Below are 19,397 nucleotides of genomic sequence, written 5' to 3' on the forward strand. Positions count from 1 at the left end.
ACTGGCCGATCCGGCTATGGATTCCTCCTGTCCTGCTGCTCCTTTCCTCTCGGAGCAGTGCTTCCCTGCCCTCTCCAAAAATGAAAAAGCAGGAAGGAGCCTGCCAAGACCCTTTGGAGGACAGCCTCTGGCAGGGCACAGCAGTGGGAGCAGGGTCTTGCTCCTGGCTGCTGAACCCGCAACTTCACCCTGTTTGGAGTTACAAACGTGGGTTCATGCTAATGTGGCCCACGCAGCACAGGGAAAGCCATTTGCTCCTCTTTATACTGCATGGTGTAAAAACTCAGGCAAAGGAGTAGGGAAAGAGTGGGGTGGATGGACATAGCCTGTCTAGTTGTGTCCCCAGTGGGCACTTTCAGAGCTGACTATTAAATGCCAGAGCCACCCAGCCAGATGGGAGATCAGTTGCAAATCCAGCCAAGGTGGGACTATGCCACTAATCAGTGCTCTACTCATGAGCTTGAGAGGTCTGAAGTCCTTCCCTTTTGCTCGAGTTAAACTATTCTGGGATTTTTCCCTTTCTTTTTGTCTGAACAGCCTTTCTGCTAAAGCATACATCCAGGCTCCAGATGGTCTGAGGTAAGGATGCAAGCTCAGAGCGGGATTTGGTCCCATGTGCTGCACCTTCTCCCACTCCTGAACATTTCGTAAGTGGTGCTGCCTCTGTTGCACACCACCTCCCTATTTTACAGGAGTGCTTGAGGGCAAATAGTTTACAGACCATGAGATGCTCAAATGCTGGAGTCAGATCTGTACACACTAGAGGGAAGCAGCTAGTGGAGGACGGATAAGTAAAGCGGTTAGTCATCTGGGGAATGGGTGCCTTGACCACTTCCTTCTTCCTACCTAAAATAAGCAAAATCAGGTAAAACTATGAGAGGAATACAATTCTGGGATTACAGTGTGTTTAATATTCTAAAGGTGGAATTGCAAACAAAAAAAGAAAATGTTGATGCTAAATTAATTCATTATAATTTATTTTTTAGTACTAAGCAGTAGGGTGATTGAACTTGATTTATAATGAAAGTATTTTTGTTCCCCCTTAGTGATTGCTTTTGTTACAGCCAGCAGAGTGAAGTAGTACTTTAGCTTATCCTGCAGATAGGACTGCCCCGCTTTGCTATAAGGTGTCCCCATTTTTCAGGGGGGGAAAGAAAAGAATCAAGTGATGGTGCCAGCTTGGAAAGTTATTGCATAGCTGCTGTGACATAAAGCAGAATTAATTGCAAGAGCTTTAAAATACGTGCAGTATGTGTACTGACTTTCTACAAACTGGCTCTGTTAACAATTGCTGGTAGTAATTACTCCAAAGCCTTGTGCTTGTAAGGTCAAACACAATACTTTAATGGTGAATGATTACAGGTGAGTCTGGTTTTATCAAAATGAACTGGAACAGGCTGCCCAAGGAAGTTGTGAATGCTTCATCCCTGGCAGTGTTCAAGGCCAGGTTGGATGCAGGGGCTTGGAGCAACCTGGTCTAGTGGAAGGTGTCCCTGCCCATGGCAGGGGGTTGGAACTAGATGAGCTTTAGAGTTCCTTCTAACCCAAACCATGCTATGATCTTTTGAAGGGTATTCTTTTGCTCCTTACCAGCTTAAACACGCAGTCCTGCTCTCTGTTGCTGCATGTAATGCTGCTCCTGCTGCTGTGAAAGTGCTAATATGGAAAGTAAGTTTCCAGTGGGTGAGAGGAGTGTGCTGAGGAAGGAGGGGAGGGTGGACAGGGACCAGCGGTCCGCCTGGTTGACGGAAAGGGAGCTGGATGAGATGCTGAGATGATTTCTACAGATGCATGACCCCAGTGCTGTTGACCTGAAGGGGTGGAGAAGTTCTTGAGGCTTACTGTACGTACTGACATGCAAGGCAGACATGTGGACTAGAAAGGGCTGTTCCATGAATAAAAGTACTTCAGACTATTATGGTCTTCAGAAAACAATGTTGCATGTATTTCCTGTTGGTTAGAAAGTCCCTCTGCTTGGAGAAGATGATTTCTTTATATAAGTCTTTGGACTCTTCATTTTCTCTGTCTCCCAAAATAGGGTGGAAGAAGGGCAGGAGAGGAAAGGAGCATGGTAGGTGAGGTGGGAGGGCGAATGATGAACACAGGAGTTGTCAGTGCTACACATATGTGGTAGTAATTTCTGTTGCTTGTGCAGTATGCAAATACGGAATTCCAGTATGGAATAAAAAAACCTTCAAGGCAGTTTCATGTTGAAACACAGATTTATTCAAACTGGAGACCATCTGATAATGTGAATGAAGTCCAATAATCAAACAGTTATTCATAGGTAGGATATCTGAATCAGAGAGCCTGCAGTCTCTTTCTGAGTCTTTAAAGTACTTTGCAGTCTTGTGAGAGATTGTGTTGAGAACACTTGAAATTTTAAAGGGTGACTCACTGTATATTCTGCTCCAAACAATTAAGCTGTTTCACTGGTCTGATATGTAATAACTTGTTTTTCCCTCTGTTGCTGCCTAGATTTATTCCTTTATTAGCGGTGTTAAATGTGAACCTTTTTAATGACGTTTCTTTAAATGCAGCAGGCGATCGGTAACCCAGAAGTTCATAGCTGCATGGAAGGTTGCCACAGGTAATGCAATTCTGTGCAGGTTCTTAATCTGGGCATCAAGCAGATCACTCTTGAAAGAAATCCAGTCCTTGCAGCGAGTAGGTTTTTCTGAGTTTTCACTCAGGTTGGGGCAGGTGCTTATGCCCCAAGTCTCTCTTCTGCTCTGGTCCAGCCCTGACCATGTGGCCAAGTCCAGACAGGCATTGGTGTCCTTCAGCCAGAGAACCCTGAAATGGCTCTGAGATTCAAAGATTTCAAAGATTTCATACAATGTAAATGCCCACTGATGCCGTGGGTGCTTGGGCTTTCTTCACAAGCTGATGAGCCACTGCTCTTGCCTTGCAAAGACTGGGGAGCAGGACAAGCCTGTGCAGTGCCCTGGTGAGACACTGGCAAGCAAAAGTTGCTTGGTGTCACTGGGAGGAGAGAAGGAAAGGAATAATTTCTATCCCTGACTCCTGATGGGTGAGACATGGGGAGCAAAAGGGAGGGAGGTGAGACAGGAGGGAGGCAGGGTGTCCAGTGGTGTCCAGCTGGCCCTGGGTCCATGGCAGCCTGCCTGGGAGGGAGATCCCTGGTGTGCTGCCAGTGAATTTGGGAGGAAAGCGGCTACCAATGGTGTTAGTCAGTGTGCGACTGCTGTTCAAAGGGCTGGCGTGCTGTAAGAATGACGGGTTGGGCGTTATCTCATTTCCCCTTTCATGTAACCCCAAGGACGGGGGAGACCATTAATGAAACCCTGGCAGTGAATGGAGCCAGAACCAGACTGATATGTGTAAATAATTTCTCACAGGAGATTTGTCTTTTGGTCCTTTTGTAGCATTCCAATTTGCATATTGTTTATTTTCCCCTGGCTGTCAGTGTTCCTGGTTAAGCCTTAAAGGTAATAATACGCAACAATAAGGGTGAGGAAGAATGCTTTTCTTAACATTAATGTCAAACATAGTGTGATAAAATTTCCGTAACGTTTTGGCTTAATGGCATGGTGCTAGCGGAAGCACTGAATAGTTCAGACTGCTATAATGCTCATTTGGGATGCTTTTTCAGAGCTCATGTAAGAGGCCCCAGAAGACATGCAGAAGAGTGAACACAATATTTGTATTTGAAAATGGTGGCAAAAATAGGCTGCTGGAGAATTAAAGCTCAGTCAGCCTAATTTCAATTCCTAGTAAGGCATGAATGCAACTAAGTGTATAAGCGCTTACTGAGTAATACAGCATTAAAAAAGCCATGTGGATTTCTAAGACCGTTTCAAAGCAGCCAATTTTCCAACTCTGACGGATAAGTATGCCTCTTAAACAGGAGAGAGGGAATAAATGAGGTGTATCTGCTGATGCTATCTCACACAAAATTTCATAAGCAAACAAGAGAAAGAGGCCTCTAGAATTAGAGCCATGGTGATTAACTTTGTTGGAGCACAAGCCTTGCAGCTTCTCTTCTGCCTCCATGTATCCACTCAGCTGTTCTTGCTACTGATTTGTTGCTCTCTTAGATCATTCATAGAAGTGCTGTTGCCATCTCCTCCTGTTCCTTCATCATCTCCTTACAAGATGTGTTAGTTTGGACTCATTGGTGGGTTTCACTGCTGTTGGCCTTGTTCAAGAGAAGCCCAAGCAGTTCGGAAATAATAGTCTAGGTGAAATTGCCAGAAGGGAGGTGTGCAGCTGCTTGAAAAGAAGTATCTGGACAGGAATTCCTGTTTTGACACAGTCCCCAACAGTACCTTCCTGACAGCACCTTGCAGGAGTTCCTTCTTTCCACTTGCATTCAGTAACTTACTCGGTGACCTGGATGCTGGAGCTGAAATTTGGCTTATGAAGTTTGTGTCCTTGAGTTGGACACAACTTTGGGGGGCACAGGAGGTGAATTCAAAATGGTCTTAGCAGGCTGGAGAGAGGGTCCGTGGTAAGTTGAAATTTCACAAAGAGAAGTGCTAAGAGCTGTACTCATGAAGGAGAATTCAAATGGCCATAGGCAGGGCCATTTGGAGGATGTATTGAAAAGACAACATGTCTTATGATGTGCTTGCACAGAAAAACAGATCTTATTTTGGAAACATTGTGTATAAAATATAAAGAAGGATCGACCTAGTTTTTTTCTTAAGAGACTGTGTATTCATTACTGAAAAAGCCTGAGAGCTGTTGTCCTGCCAGAGGACGATAACAGAGAGGCTTTATTAGAGCAAGAAAGTACTTGAAGAAGATTGGAAAGAGTGCAGCAGCCGCTAGCTGGTGCATGCTGCTTTACTGAAATCAGGGGCAGGGTTGTGTCCATGGATGGCAAATCTATTTTGGTTTTGAGTTAATGCATCTTCAGTCTCTGTAAGTGAAACAGGAGGAATACGGTACCCCTACCCAGGAACTGGGATCACTCTTTTCTCCAAAACGTCATTTCCTCCTTCCCCATGCTCTGTTGCCAAAAGGAGATGGGTACATCGGATTACATAGGTGAAGTGAGAGATCCCACAATGGGACCCATGCCGAGACATATCTGGATGAGTGTGTGTCAGTTTGGGATGAGAGGCACCCATGGCTGTGCTGTCTGCATACGAGAGGGTATGCGCATCTCCCCGCATGTCAGGATGCAGACTGCCAGGAACCATCCATCCACGCTGGGTGATATGTAGCCCTCTCATTTGTCTTTGCCCCATCATAGGAACTGCAGAGGAGGAGGCTGGGGAGAATGGCAGGAATGATGTCTTCCCCTTTCTGGCCATGATTTTCCTGGTGCTCAGATGTGGTCAGTGCGGCTTTGGACTCTGCAGATGAAATTATAACAGTAGCCAGGGCCATGGGCAGACTCAAAGTAAATGAACCTTAAAGTCTTTGAGATTCAAAAAGTAACCGGTGACTAGTGTTTATTGGTTTTGGAGCAAATTCCATTGTTTAACTGCTACTTTTTAATGCTGCTTTCACTTCTTCCAGCAGCATGCTGGCAGAAAGGTCAAGCCTTTCTGCTGTTAAGCATGTTAGAGGAGAGGAAGCTTTTGACAGCTCCCAAATCAAATACTTCCTCCGATCAGCTGCTGCAACTCCAGTCCCACAGTGCAGTAGGTGTGCTGTCTGCTTGTGCCTGGCACTCGAGACCCTGCGGTCTGCTCCTGCTCCGCTCACCCTGCAGATGGATGTCACTGGGCCCAGGAGGAGACACCTGCTGAGGAGAGAAGGTCTAGCAGTGGAGCTAGTGTTTCCTATCACTTCTAGGCGAGGGCCCGTCAGCCGAGCAGCACAGTTTATCAGAGAGCGTTGCTCAAGGCCTGTCTCAGGTGTAGCAATAGCAGTTTTTTCAGAAGTTGTGTTTAAATACCTGTGAGTTCAAGAGGAGGGAAATGACTGTCCTCTTGTCAGGTGAGAGCGGGAGGTTTATTTTATTGGTGCCATTTCACAGAATCATAGCATGGTTTAGGTTGGAAAGGAGCTTTAAAAGTCCTCTAGTCTAACCCCCCTGGTGTGGGGCTTGGACATCTTCAACTAGACTGGCTTGCACAAAACCCCATCCAGCCTGGCCTTGAACACTGCCAGGGACGGGGCAGCCACAGCTTCCCCGGGCAACCTGCTCCAGTGCTTCACCACCCTCACAGTAAAAAACTCTCTCCTTATTTGAACGGCTGCAGTTTTGTCTTCTTGCCTGAAGCTGAGTCAGCCTGACTCAGAGGTCCGGCTTTGATTTAAGACAGTTTGCTGTTAGCCTTCGGTGACCTGGGGTTAGTTGCTTTGAGCGGCAGCTGTGATGACACTGAGAGGATGGACTGCAAGGGAAACCCAGGAGCTTTCTGGTTTGATGTTGGTTTTTACCCCCTTCTTTTGGCCTGGCTGCGCCTGTACAGCTTGGCGATTCGCGGCCAGGCAGCAGCAGCAGCAGCACGTTCGGGAGGGGTGCCGTGGAGGGGCGGCTGCTGCCGGGGGATGGCGGCTCTGCGGCTCCACCTGCCGGCGGGAGCGCGGCGGGACCGGGCCTGGTCCCCCGCGGTGTCCGCGGGCAGCGGCTCCTGCTGCTGCAGGTCGGTGCAGGGATGGCCTTGAGCGCGGGCTGTTGGGAGAGTTGGGTGTGAGGGGAGGTGAGGAGTGAAGGTTCCGGTCCGTGGCCCGTTTCTCTGCACCACGGCGTGAGTCAGGGTGTTTTAGTAATTAATTGACATTCATTTGCAGGGGGAAGTGCGCAGTTCACATGCAGATGACTTCTCAAATGTAGGAGAGCCATCTTCTACTACAAGTGCTTTACTGATTCTGATTCACTGGGAGAGATGATTGCAAACCTGGAGAGGGCTGGGATCGCAGCATCCTCAAAAGGTGATAAATACCATTTTCACAAAGATCACCTCCGTTCCAGTGCAGCCATGGGCCATGCTGGGTGTGTATCTGTCTATCCATCCCCATCCTCTGTCCGTGTGTCCTACTCCGCTCCCTTTCCTCTTGCCCAGCCATCAGGGTTACCTGCTGCTGCAAACCTGGTGGGAAGGGATGTGTTTGCCACTCCTGTGTGGGTCATCCCAGCACAGGAGGCCCATGTTGAGGGGACACCTCACTTCTGCTGAAATGCAGGAATGCTTCTTGCATCTTGCTCCCTTGTGCTGGGTATGGTACTCACTGGTCCTTAGCTCTGCACCAGCTGCATTCACTAACCCATGCTCCAAACCCCAGTCTCCTGCTGGTTTGGCAGGCTGAGTCAGCTGGGAGAGGACTCTTGTGAGAGGAAGAGGTGATTCTAAAGGAGGGTGCTGCTCCTTGTGACTAGGGTGGAGGTGAGGAAGGAAGGAGTGTGGTGGTGGGTGAAGGAGGAGTGGCAGAAGGAGAGAAAAGGAACTAGACGTTGGCCTTTCTGTGGTGGTGAGCTCCTAGGTCAGCTCAGTCATCTCAGCAAAGTGGAACAGCTGAGGCACTAGCACGTGTTTCCTTCTGCTTATTTTGCTCTGGGAAGGGTGATCTCACAGCGTGGCGACACAGTCAGCAGCAGGGTGTGACTGTCTGGCTTCTCCACCAGCTGCTGGCAGTGCAGGCACATCAAAGATCTCCTTGCAGAGAGTTACCCAAGCTGCCTGAAGCAGAGAGAAGGACACAGACCTGGCCAGGACCTGCAGAGTGTTGAGCATCCTGGAGCAGCCCTGGGGATGTGTCTCCACCTGTGTGCTGCTGTTCTGGTTCATGGTGGCGTGCTAGGGGAGCAAATTAAAATAGTAATGGGAAATGTGGGTGTGAAGTCACAGTTCCCTCCCATAGTCAACCTTTGCTTGACAACACTGGTTTAATTTCATGCCTAGCCAGGTCCAGGCCTTTGTCCTCTATCTTGGGAGCATCATCACTGCAGAGGCGCAACTACTTCTGCTGGTATTGGAGGCCCTGGTGCCAGGACCATGGTGATGGGCTTGGCTGGACTGTATGACTGTCTCAAGCTGTTCATGTGGCTCTGAGCTGCACTTCCCCTAACGCCTAGTCTGGGTGACCACAGACCGCAGTGATGTGGCAGTGCTCATGAGCATGGTCTCTGTGGGGCTTGCCTTGTCCTGCTCTCCTCAGACATAATTGTGTTCACAAGTTTTCTTTTAGCACAGCTCTTCTGGAAAATGGGTTGGTGATACAATAGGGCCAACTACCACGAAGTGAACAAAACTGAAAAAAACCTGTATTTTAGCCAGGCCAAACTGGTTAATGAAAAACTCAAACATGCTTTAAAAAGTGTTAATTAAAGAGTTAATGCTTGTTTTCCTAGCTCCCTTTTAACAGATGCTTATTCACATTCCCTGTGAAGTCTTGCAGCTTTTACAGTTATCATGAATCAACAAACTGTCCTTGCCTTCCTATAAAAGTGGAACTTCTGGCATGTGAGCAATATATGAAATAACATGCATTGCAGTAGCAAGAGAGGACTCTCATTCTGTACAGCAAGTGGTTTATTTTGGTTTTCTCCATGCTTAAGAACAAACTGCTCTTACCTTGACATTTGCCACATTATTTTGAGAGACAAAGCTGTAGTGCATTCTTTCTCCTAGGTTAGTAACTGTCCAGTGATAAGTTTAATGCAGCTTTGCTGCTGCTTTTGTACTTGAAGGGCCTTTGCAGGAAGAGATAAGTAGTTCAAATGAGGAAGCACTATGCGGTGGTATGGGAAACAGCAGCTTGGAAAGATAACGTACATTGTTAATTTGTCCACAGAAAAGAGTTAGCGATAATGTTAAGTGGCCTGAAGACAGAAATAGATGGAGCGAGAAGCAGGATGTAGAGACATGGTGGAGAAGGGAAAGCAAGATGAGGCTCTGTTGGTACTGCATAGCATTTGGTGCATACAAGTGAAAGCAGGTAAGAAAGATTAACAAGGTGCATGTGCGTTGTCTGCCAAAAATCTTGTAAGAAGGCAAGGAATCGTGCACTAGACTTCACCAGGATGCATTGAATATTGCAGATAAATACACTACAGTGCACTAAATACAGTTTTTAATATCTGAATAGAGAAGATTCTTGCATTGCCTTTAGGGTCACTGAAATGCCAACACAAATGCCATGGATGAAAGCAGCACATCAGCTTATCCATTAAATGCTGCTGTAAATCTGGGGCTGGCCCTACTTGGTTTTACAGCTCAGGAGCACAAAGGGCAAGTAGTCATGTTTTCACACGATTTGTTTGCTTTTAAGTTATGTCTGTGCATAAACAGACAAATTAATACATACTCTTCTGAGAGACCAAGAAAAAAAAATATCCATTCTCCTGAGTTCCTTTCTAAACTCTGCAAGCATACTTTGTAACTATTAATCTCAATGAGTGGCAGAATAGCGTTGTGAGGATTAGATAGTTGTGCTTAAAAATATTAACCTTTAAAAATTGTTTGGCTTACTTTGTCTGAGCCAATACTTACGTAGGAGAAAGCTGCCTTTGAATGGGTTACATGAGATGTGAAAACTGTATCTTTATAATGTTTTCTCTGTAGATTTGCAGTTGTAGGTGGCCTGGAGTTGTACTGCGGTATGAGCAGAGCTGGGACAAGTTCTGCCTGGAGGCATGTCCTGCATGTCTCCTGAAGAGGTTGGGTTATGGCCTCATTTCTCTGTCCCCATCACTGGTGGTAAGCAAGATTTTAGGCTCCACTTGTTACAGTTCTATGTGGCAAGTGGAGGGGGAACAATGTCAATTTTGAGGATATTGCTGCTTTAACCTGCAAAGGATTGTCTGGGGCCTTTGAGGCGTGCAAAGGGATTCAGATAATTTTAGGAAAACTGAGTTTGAGCCCCTGTCCACACAGCAGAGACACAGTTCAGCTCTTGGTCAGTCATGCAGGTGGATCACTCTGACCTGCTCTAGGAGGTCGTGGTAACTTTCTGTTCCCAGTTACTCCCTGCTCTGTGCTGAGGATGTCGGAGATGGCAGTGGTCTTCCAGGAGATGGGGGGTGAAACTGGCTGCCTTCATCTCAGAAAAGAAGAAAATCAGAGGGTATTCCTCCTTTCTCAGCAGGTGGGAAGGAGGGGAGAGAGGGTCTTCCGCCTCCCTTTTTCATTGACAGAGATGCTTGTGGTGGGATAAGGTGGCCCTGTGTGGCTGTTCACAGGTCACCAGTGACTTCAGGGGTGGCTCTTCCCAGGCAGGGACCTGGAACCCTGACATGCTCGTTTTGATGTCTGGGGTTATGCACACGTCTGTTCCTTTTGTTTCTGTCCCCATAAGAAAGCCCCAAGTTAAGGTATAACTCTGGAGGGACTGAAGTTGTCACAATCATTTTCAGTCCCTGGAATATGAGGAAATTAGTAAGATTAAAACGCCTCAATGATCCAAAGAAGTGGATTTATAGCTGTTGGCTGTTCCCTCTCCAGGTTTTCTACTTTGTCATTTAAAAAACACCAGTGGAGTAAGTTAAGCTATGCTCTTTTCTGTAGGGTAGAGGATTTGCTTCTTTCTCTTTCCTGGGTGGTTTTGGGATGGAGAATTGGCATGACACAATTTCTGGAACCAAACCGTGAACTTTGATGGATTTGTCCTCCTCTTTACAGTGTCAGTTTTTTACAGGGTGAAAGGAGGAAGTGGTTTGCCAAGTCACTTTTTTTTTTTTTTATAAATAGTTTATCACAACTACCAGTAATAACCACAGGGAAAACATGCAAACAGCGAGTACTCAATGTAAAGCTGTATATGGGAAAGGCTGCTCATTGCCAACCAGCTGCCAGCGAGGCTACACCCTGCCAGTAAGTGTCCACAGAGTTGCTGGGGCTGAGGGTCGGGCTGTTGTATCTTCCTGAGGGCACATTGTGCTGCTTTCTGAACCGACAGCTGGGCAAGGAGTTGTGCAGTCTTTTAGTCGTTCGCAGGGAAATTCTTAGGAGCAGGAGCCATGCGCAGAAATGGTGATAAATGGAGTTAGGAAGAGGATGGGTAACGCTGGGTTTTATTAGTACTGAAAGCAAGTGGCACCGCTATCAGAGCTTTGAGCAAAGTCCTTTGTTATTCTTGAAATGTGTAAAGGTGTCCTGATATTCCCAGTAGTTTCCTGTCTGTTGCTCATCTGGAGTGTTTTTAGGGACACTATTTTGTCCCTACCCAGAACTGAGGTTTCGTGGTCAGTTTGAAGGTTACCCGTTGCTGACGGCGGTTTTTTGAGCAATGGGATGATTGGCAGTGACTAAGGAAGAGGAGACTCTGACAGAGTAACTGAAGCTGAAAGTGTAATTCCAGAGGAAGGAATAATTGTGTCTCACCTGTTACAGAAATAATACCACTTCTGATACCATTTGAGGAAGTCTTTATGTTCAGAAGTCAGGCACTTTTCCAGCGAAGCAAACCTTTTGCGGTAGGGCAGCTGTGCTTTTTTGGCTTAAGGCTTTTGCTCGAATTCTTAAGTTTTTTCATGTGCTTTAAAATGTTAAAGATCCATATGAGATGATATTTTTATTTTTTTGTGCTGAATCTAAAAGTATTTTTTTCAGGATGAAGGGGATAGGTGTGATGTTTCCATTTTACGTTATTCCAAATTTCCAGGATTAATTTTTTGCACTGTGAATTTCCTTCTCAGTATGGATTTTTCTGCATGGATGTGGATTACAGGTTTTAATAACTCTGAAACCAAAATGTATATACTTAAAAATTAAGATTTTTTTTGGTTTTTTTTTTAGTGGCTAAAAATTGCATCTTGCCTGTGTTTCTTAAGTGTTTACATGTCTTCGGCTTTATTTTTCTAGACACGTGAGCTACTTTGCATATTTTGCTTTAGAAAGTACACTTGTGCTTAGACTAAAAGCCATCATACTGCTAGTCTCTGACCTTTTACAGGTGATAATCTCTAGGGAACCACTGCTTTCTACCTTTCTTGGAAATGCTAGTCAGAGTATGGGACACAGGAATATACTTCTGTCTGGTTTCCTGTGCTATCCAAGTGTTTTATCTGTGCCCCCACTGCCTCCTCCCTTTCCCTTTGTAATGTGTTTCCCCTGCCTTCTTTTTTTGGGCAATAGGGACTGTGTGAGGTGGCTGTGTGGTGTGTTCTAAGACATACAGTCAGGATCATTGCTGCTTCTGGGCTGCTAAATTGACCATCCTTCGCCATTCAACTCATCATTATTCTTACAGCCAGCAGCATTTAGAGTCTCTGGTACCTTCTCAGGAGCTCAGGGCTGGGTTGTCCTAAAACCTCAGCAGTTGGAGACGTAAAGTAGCATCACCTACTGCTTTGGTGGTCATATTTGGTTGTGTGCCATGAGGTGGCGGTGCCTTCAACCATGAGCCCGTTGTCAGGGTCACCGGCACCTCTTCCATCCTTCTCAAGGGGAGTGTGCCATCTTCTCTAACTTCATCCAGTGTAAAGGACACAAAACCTGGATGAGAGGCTTTTCTTTCTCTGCTTGTAATGTAGCGTTAGTCATCTGAAAATTGTGGGATGGAAAACAAAGGGGACATGAGAATAACTGCTGGGTGGTCAACAGAGGAAGTAGTTTATAGGCTGCTGTGGTTTTGTTTGCATTTATTTAACTCTGATGAGTGGTGTTTTGGAGAAAACTGAAGACTTACTAATACTCCTATTCCTTCAGTGAAAGGGCAGTCAGTCTGGGGCCAGTTTTGAGATCTCCCACTAGCACTCCAGCAAAACCAGGTCTCAGCAGTTGCCCATCTGGCACAGCTTACTCAGCTTTTCTGCAGCCCTGGAAGGGCTCATTGCTTCTGGGTCACAAATCTGGCCATCAGAGTAGGCAGCTTCTCAGGGTATCTGGGGCAGCACATCTCCAGGCAGTTTCTTCATTTGCCACCCATTTGCAGGTTCTGCTGCTGTCTTTAGTTTTTTTTCTTGGAGGCTTCCTCAGTCTTTTGAAGCATCTACTGGGGAACATTCAGTCACCTAGAAAGCCAGCTGACACCAGTGCTTTTTACCCCCAGTTCCAAAGGCATTTTTTCCTGTTACGGTAAAGTAAACATTCTGGATATGTCTTCAGTAGTAGGGTGCAAGTAGAAGTCAACTTGTTTAAACATAAGACTTTTCAGTCTTCTTTTTCAGACTTAGTATCTTCAGGCATTATAAACAAAGTGTGTAAATGTAAAAAGGGTATTTCTGACTGGGTTTGAAAATGTCTTGGGAAGAAGCTTTTAATTCCCAGACAGTAAATTACTCTGAAGGGAAGGTCCTATATCTAGAAATGGAGATAGGGAATTCCTTGTGTTTTTCCACGTTCTAGGCTATGAAGATTAATCTAAACTCTGAATTTGCTGTCTTTAAAACCAACCTTCCCCCATCTTTTTGCTGTGGGTTCCATCCCCCCACCTCCTTTCTCTTTTTGAAGATGTTTATCCCATGAATTTCAGGGTCCATATGAGTAATTGTACCCATCTTAAAACTTCAACTGCTTGCCAGCTAGTTTATCACTCTTTTTTTGAAGAGGCTTATGTACAAATGGCAGGACAAAACTGATTCATGCCGTGTCATCTGTTCTTTGCACACCTACTCATGCATTGATCATCCACTGATTAACAGCATAAGTTTGTAGCTATAACGCTAACCTGCATCTTCAGCTGCTGGACTGTCATTCCTCTCTGCTTTCAGCTTGGCCGCGGTCTGAATTATTAAAGCATATGTGGGTTAACCTATACCTCCCTCTGGCTGTAGGGAGAAATACCGGCACTGAGAAATAAGGCAACATTTTCCCAGTAGAGGGAGGTATTGTAAAGCTCAGCCGAAGCAGGATTCCACTTACTGGATAAGAATGTGCTTTGTGCAGGGCTTTTTTAGCTGAATTTTAGGAATTCATGGGGCAGCATGTGCAAAGAGCTTGGAGGAAGCAGGCAAAAGACCTTGCTCCACATTCGGGTAGACAGAAGATCTTCCTGTGCTTGCTTTTATATTTTATTATTGGAATAGAATAGCTGTAATGAGAGCAGGGACCTCTGCCTTGCCACACCGAAACCTTGTGGGCCACCTGCAGTGGAGGTGGAGGTGCCTTTGGTACCACCAGGGCGAGAAGGGACCCCCATGCTCACCACAGCATGCTCACCACAGCAGCCCCTCTGTCTTCTGTCTGCCCCCTCAAATGCTGAAGGACTTGGGTGGGTTGAGTGCATTACAGTTCTGAAAGGTGTTGAGCACTCCATCATGTAGGGATTTTTACATTATATGGCAGGGACGTGCAACCACAGAAAAGGTTTAAAAAAACCCAGCAGCTCCTGTTAAATTGCAGCAAACGTGCTTGGTCAGCTGGAGCATGGACATAAATCCAAAGCACTGCTTTACGTGTCCACATGAATAGTTCATGTGCCTCAGTACTTAGCCTAATCTGCGGATTAAATGTGCGTGCTTCAGAATTCATTGATCACTAAGTGGAACAGGGCAAGAAATGTCAAAACAGGTGTTGGAGTCACATTAGACAAAGAAGGAAACGTCCAATTAGTTAATTATTTAACTCCTTGAATCAACAGTTTAGGATGCTGTGAAGGTTTAAAATTTTATTTTCAAAGTGTGTGTCCTTAGGTTTGCGGCTTGATTTCTCTCCCCTCATTTCCTTCCACCACCACCTGCCCTAGCAGGCACCCAAGGCATGCTACGCTATTCACTGGCACCCAAACCCATCTGCAGGGACTGACCTCAGCAGCCTAACTCAGAGAATCTGAAATAAAGCTTCATTTGCGGTTGGCACATTGGTTGGGCGCTTTGGGGGTTCTTGCAAAACTGCCGAAAGGTTATTGCCACCTTCCTTTGCTTGCCCCATGGAGTCCTGTGCATTCCCACTGATGTACAAGCCTTTCCTTGGCTTTAAAGACTGTTTTAATTCCAGACCTTGTGAGAAATAGTAGAAAACCAATGTTCTTGGACACGTTCCTCTGGAAACTCATCCCAGCGATAAGCTGGGTGAAAAAAGGGGAACGGAGAAATGTGCTCCCCCACTGCAGTCACCTTTTAACTGTGTGCATGCTATGGGCACTCCTATATTCTTTTTATAATGCTCTTCTAATTTTTTCTTTTTTTGACCATTTATGTTGCCCTGAAAACAGCTTTTTCTGTCGCTTTTAAAGTTTTCAACTAAATTTGATTGAAATCTGGTGGTTTCTTCAAAGCTTAAAAAAAGAAACAAAGCAAGAATGCACCACCGGAGTGGAAAAAAGATCAATCACATTGATAAAGGCTTTTCTGTGTGGAATGAAATCTATAACTTTGTCTTTTCTGGTTTCCGTAGTTAATGTGCATTCTCTGTAAATACAGACTTGTGAAGAAATGTACTGAATTTGAAGTACTTGGCATTTTTTGTTATTCCTAAATTCAATGACATGGTTTCCAGCATCATGGATTATTGTTCACATCCCTTTGAACACAGTGAAAAGTAACCAGACATAACCTGTCTGTCTTAAAAGATTTTTAAATTGCAAAATTCTGCTGAATACCTACAGTCGCTAGAACAACAGTTCTCTCATAGATGTTTAAGAAAGCGTGCTTCAGGCTTGGTATATCAAGATAAATGCTTTGTGGGGCTGCACTGAAAATTCAAGCATGAGCCTTGTCGCACATAATAAAACATTATTTATTGCTTGGGATGAAGGAAGGGCTGTATAGTTTCTGTCTAGGTTCCACATGGGTGAATATTTTTCTCTAACAAAATGCTGATAATACCAAGCCTATCCGTCAGATTGCAGTAGCAATGTTAGCTTTCTCAGGAGGAGGGTCAGTTGCATGAGTGAAGAGGCATGCACTGGAAAGTGAAGAGTGAACCTTCAAAGTACAGGACATAGAAGGCGGCTGCATGTTACCGGTAGTAGGAAAAGCTGTGGTAACTTGGCTGGTCCTCAAAAATTCTGACGGAATGTGAAAGGTCCGAGTGGCCCCGTCCCACGCGAGAAGAATGTAATCTCTCAGAAAGGAATTATAAACAGCAGATAGGGGTTGGAAGGTAAAAGGGGGTGTGGGGAGCAGGAGGCACTCGCTGGGGAAGATCTTCTTCCTGCAGAGCGAGGTCTGCCTGAGTTGCTTTCTGGCAACCTTTAAGTGAGTTAGTGGAGAAATACCATTTACATTCTCGAACATGTCTCCAGAAAACACCCTTACAACATGTAATTGAAACTCAGAACTTAAGGTTTGGCTGTTTGAGCAATTTCAGATTTGAAACCTCATGTCTCATGAGCATTGGTGGAGGATCCCACAGGGCAGAAAGGGAGTCCTGTTTGGATTTCTTCTTTTAGCTTTTAGCTTGTTCTCATGTCCTCCAAGAAAGTATTTTGTGAGTCAGCTTAGACCCCTGTTGGAGTTTGCTGAAGAAGCCTGTGCAGTGATGACTGTGGAGCTGACTCCCAGGTCTCTTTTAGAAAACTAACCGTCTTCCCCTTCTTTATTTTGAGGTAGATTTGGCCTGTATGACAAACAACTCATTTTTGTGTCTGGACTTCTCGTATTCCTTCTATTTACAGGGTCTGTCTGGTGGCATTGGTTTTAAATTTTAATAATGCTGGTTTGGTGCAGCTTTGGTTTCCAAGTACCTTTTAGAAAAAGCCATTGTCCCATAGGCTCTCCAAGCAAAATTCATGTGCAGATAGACATGAATTTTAATGCTATGTGCTTCATCCTAATGCAGCTTGCAGCAAAGTGGGTGAAGACTGTTCCTTTAATTTTTTATAGACTTATGTCATGATTAATACAGAAGTATTCAATATTTATTGAAGAGGCTGCTGCTGTAGTGAATAAAAATTGGTAGGTAATAGTTCAATTTCATTAGTTTACAAAGCTTTTTCACAGCAAAAAATCTGCTCTGTCTTCATTTGTTAGATCATTATTATTGTTATGTAAAATTGATTGTCTGGACAAAGGTAAATCATTGCTTCACTGATATTTAAAGCACAGTAAAAACAGTTGGTAATGTATAAAAGCTGCTCTGCCACGACCATCTGTCATCTGCCATCCTTAACCTCCACTTGTAACAGCATTAACTTTTCATTGAATCGCTGATTGACTGAGTGCAGGGAATTGGCTTTTAATTATGTTTAAGCTTATCCTACTGCATATTGAGAAACAATTTTAAATACTTGTTTTGAAACTGGAATGCAGCGTGTTTAGGCAAATATCGTGACAGTTCTCCCTTTTATTTTCTAAGGACCGGAGCTCAGATGTGTAGCTCTTGTTGACGTTTCAGTGTGTGCAGCATTCTAATGTCATGTAAATCACTTTGAATTTCTCCAATCATTATCTATTTGGAATGTTTTTCCAAAACAATTTCTGTTATTTTTCCATTGTGTGATGTTTTGTATTGTATGTTGATGACATTCCAGATTGAAGCACATTGGTGGCGTTATATAAAATTACTGTGCTTGCGTTCAGTCTGGTAATCCTGACAAAATTGGTATCATGTGATGTACCCAATATGACATGTTACGCTTTTCTCCATTACAAGAATTCAGAAATGCTCTTACATGTATTCTGCTACAAAATAAACACTTCAATGATGAACCATGAAATTCATACTGTATGGAACTTGTTTCCTATCCTAGTCAAAACAGTCCTTGCAAATAGATATATTTCCTGGCTTTTAGTAAATGCAAATTAATTTTAAAACCACACAACATAGAAGTAAAAACTCTGACTGAAGTTTTTGTTTACATTTGCCAAGGAAAACATTAAAGAAATTGTAAAAAAATTTTCAAAAAGTGCTAAGCTTTTTTGAAGCCTCCTTTTAGGTTGAAACGAAGACTTTTATTACTGAAAAATTACCAACTGAGATGAGACACAGAGCTTGCAAATCCCTGCTAGTCACCTTCCTGCCTTACAGGAAACCTTAAGCACTTTCATTCCTGTTTTACAATTACACGGGACACTCCATCACTACAGAATGTGACGAATAAAGTGGTTCTGTTTTGATAGCTGAGAGTAGGAAGAAAAACACATTGTGGTTTTCTTCTGATTTTCAGGATGGGTGGAAAAGAGCAATTTCTGACAAGCAAAGTGCTATTGTGTTTCCAAAAGAGTATTTTAATGCTGGGTACTGAAGTGACTTTGCCGCACAGTTTGCTGCATTGATCTACCTCTAAGAATTTGCTCGGATGCTTGAGTAACTGGATTTTCATAGTGCTAACGACTTTCTTCTTGTCATGAATTGTATTGGGGGAGATTTAACAGCTCATTGCAGCCCTGGGGACTCACAGCAGGCGCTGGGAGGGCTGCTTGCTTTGCACGGCACACGGCAGGGTCGTGGCTGTCGGGGCAGCGTGAGTTTGAAGGAAGCTGTAGGGAAACCGGTGAACTTGTGGCAGACATCCCTTAGGTGTGATCGAGTGATAAAGGAAATGTGGTGCCCTTCAGGAGGGTGTGTACCTATGAGAAACAGGAAGCCGAGCAGCGGCTGCCTGCCTGCCTGCAGAGGTTGGTAGCTCCGGCGGGTGCAGGTGTGCCGACACGCCGCAGAGCCTCTTCTCTCCAGGCATCTTGGCAGGCAGCGCTCTTCAGCAGCAACATCTGGAAGAGGCGGGGAAGAGGGGGGGAAGAAACCCAACCCAAAGCCAAAATACCCCCCCCCCTTAAGAAAAACAACCCTCCAGGTAGAGAAATATGACGGCCTTGCAGCTGAAGGAGTTGTCACATTCAGGTCTGTACAGGAGGAGACGGGATCGCCCTGATAGCGTGGGACTGCCGGGGTCGCACGAAGAGAAGCTGAGGTGAGTGACAATTGACGAGTATCGCTGGGGCGCTGACCCCCTCTTGGCACAGTGATCGATTCAGTGGCTTTAGCAAACAAAATGCGAACATGGCTCTGGAAAGTCACTGCAAAGCACATGGATTGAGAAGCAGTCCCAAAGTCCTATGGAAAAAACACCAAACGAGGGATAACAGGAGCCATATGGTGACCTTGTAGGTTTTGGTGATGGTGGGACTCCCTTTCCTGGCTCTGGGAAAGGCAAATGTTAGCTGATGGTTGCTTCTGGACCCGTTCTGACAGCCAGCACTTGCAAGTAAATAACTTTCCACAGCCTGACAACTTTGCTCAGTTTGACTGAGCAAAGTCAGTTTTGGGTCACTCAGGTGCTGTGGTTTGTGCAGCTTCTTGTGGGTCTTGGCACAGCCCCTCCGCTGGGCTGGTTTTGTTGTGGAGGGGCTAGGGAGGCTGCTGGGCTCTGGCTTTCTTCATGGGGGGTTCTTTGTTGTGGAAAGGGCTTTAGACAAAAGAATGCAGCAGGACCACTTAGCCTGACCTTATCCAGGAAGGGTGATCAAAAATCGGAAATCCATTTAACATCCAGGGTTATCTTCCTGATGCTACGTGCCTTTTGAAAGGGTAACAGCGCATTTTCAAAAAGCCTCTGTTTGGAGGAGGGAGAGTAAAGAATTGTTTGTAACCTGAGCAAGCGCAGACACCAGACAAGAAAGTTGAAATGCAAAGGTGTTTTTCTAAGTGTGC

At 45.1% G+C, this 19,397-nt stretch overlaps 1 protein-coding gene and 1 non-coding gene across 6 annotated transcripts in view; one reads left to right on the forward strand and one right to left on the reverse strand.

The window, feature by feature from the left end:
* LIMS1 (LIM zinc finger domain containing 1) overlaps positions 1-19,397 on the forward strand; it is a 76,655-nt gene that overhangs the window by 20,479 nt on the left and 36,779 nt on the right. The window contains exon 1 of one of the 5 annotated variants that reach the window (XM_030471125.1): positions 10,201-10,736. The exons of 2 other annotated variants lie outside the window; for them this stretch is intronic. In XM_030471125.1, coding sequence (XP_030326985.1) covers positions 10,684-10,736 — 53 coding nt within the window. In that variant the 5' untranslated portion in view covers positions 10,201-10,683. Of the gene's footprint in view, positions 1-10,200; positions 10,737-16,527; positions 18,658-19,397 lie in introns of those variants that run through there. 2 more of the 5 variants (XM_030471104.1, XM_030471115.1) reach the window with 2 other exon arrangements.
* LOC115604639 lies at positions 12,220-12,345 on the reverse strand. Its single transcript, XR_003990362.1, has one exon. It is a non-coding gene; the product is annotated as a U6atac minor spliceosomal RNA (small nuclear RNA).

The sequence above is a fragment of the Strigops habroptila genome, chromosome 2 (assembly GCF_004027225.2).
Source record: "Strigops habroptila isolate Jane chromosome 2, bStrHab1.2.pri, whole genome shotgun sequence".
In the NCBI taxonomy this organism is placed as follows: domain Eukaryota; kingdom Metazoa; phylum Chordata; class Aves; order Psittaciformes; family Psittacidae; genus Strigops; species Strigops habroptila.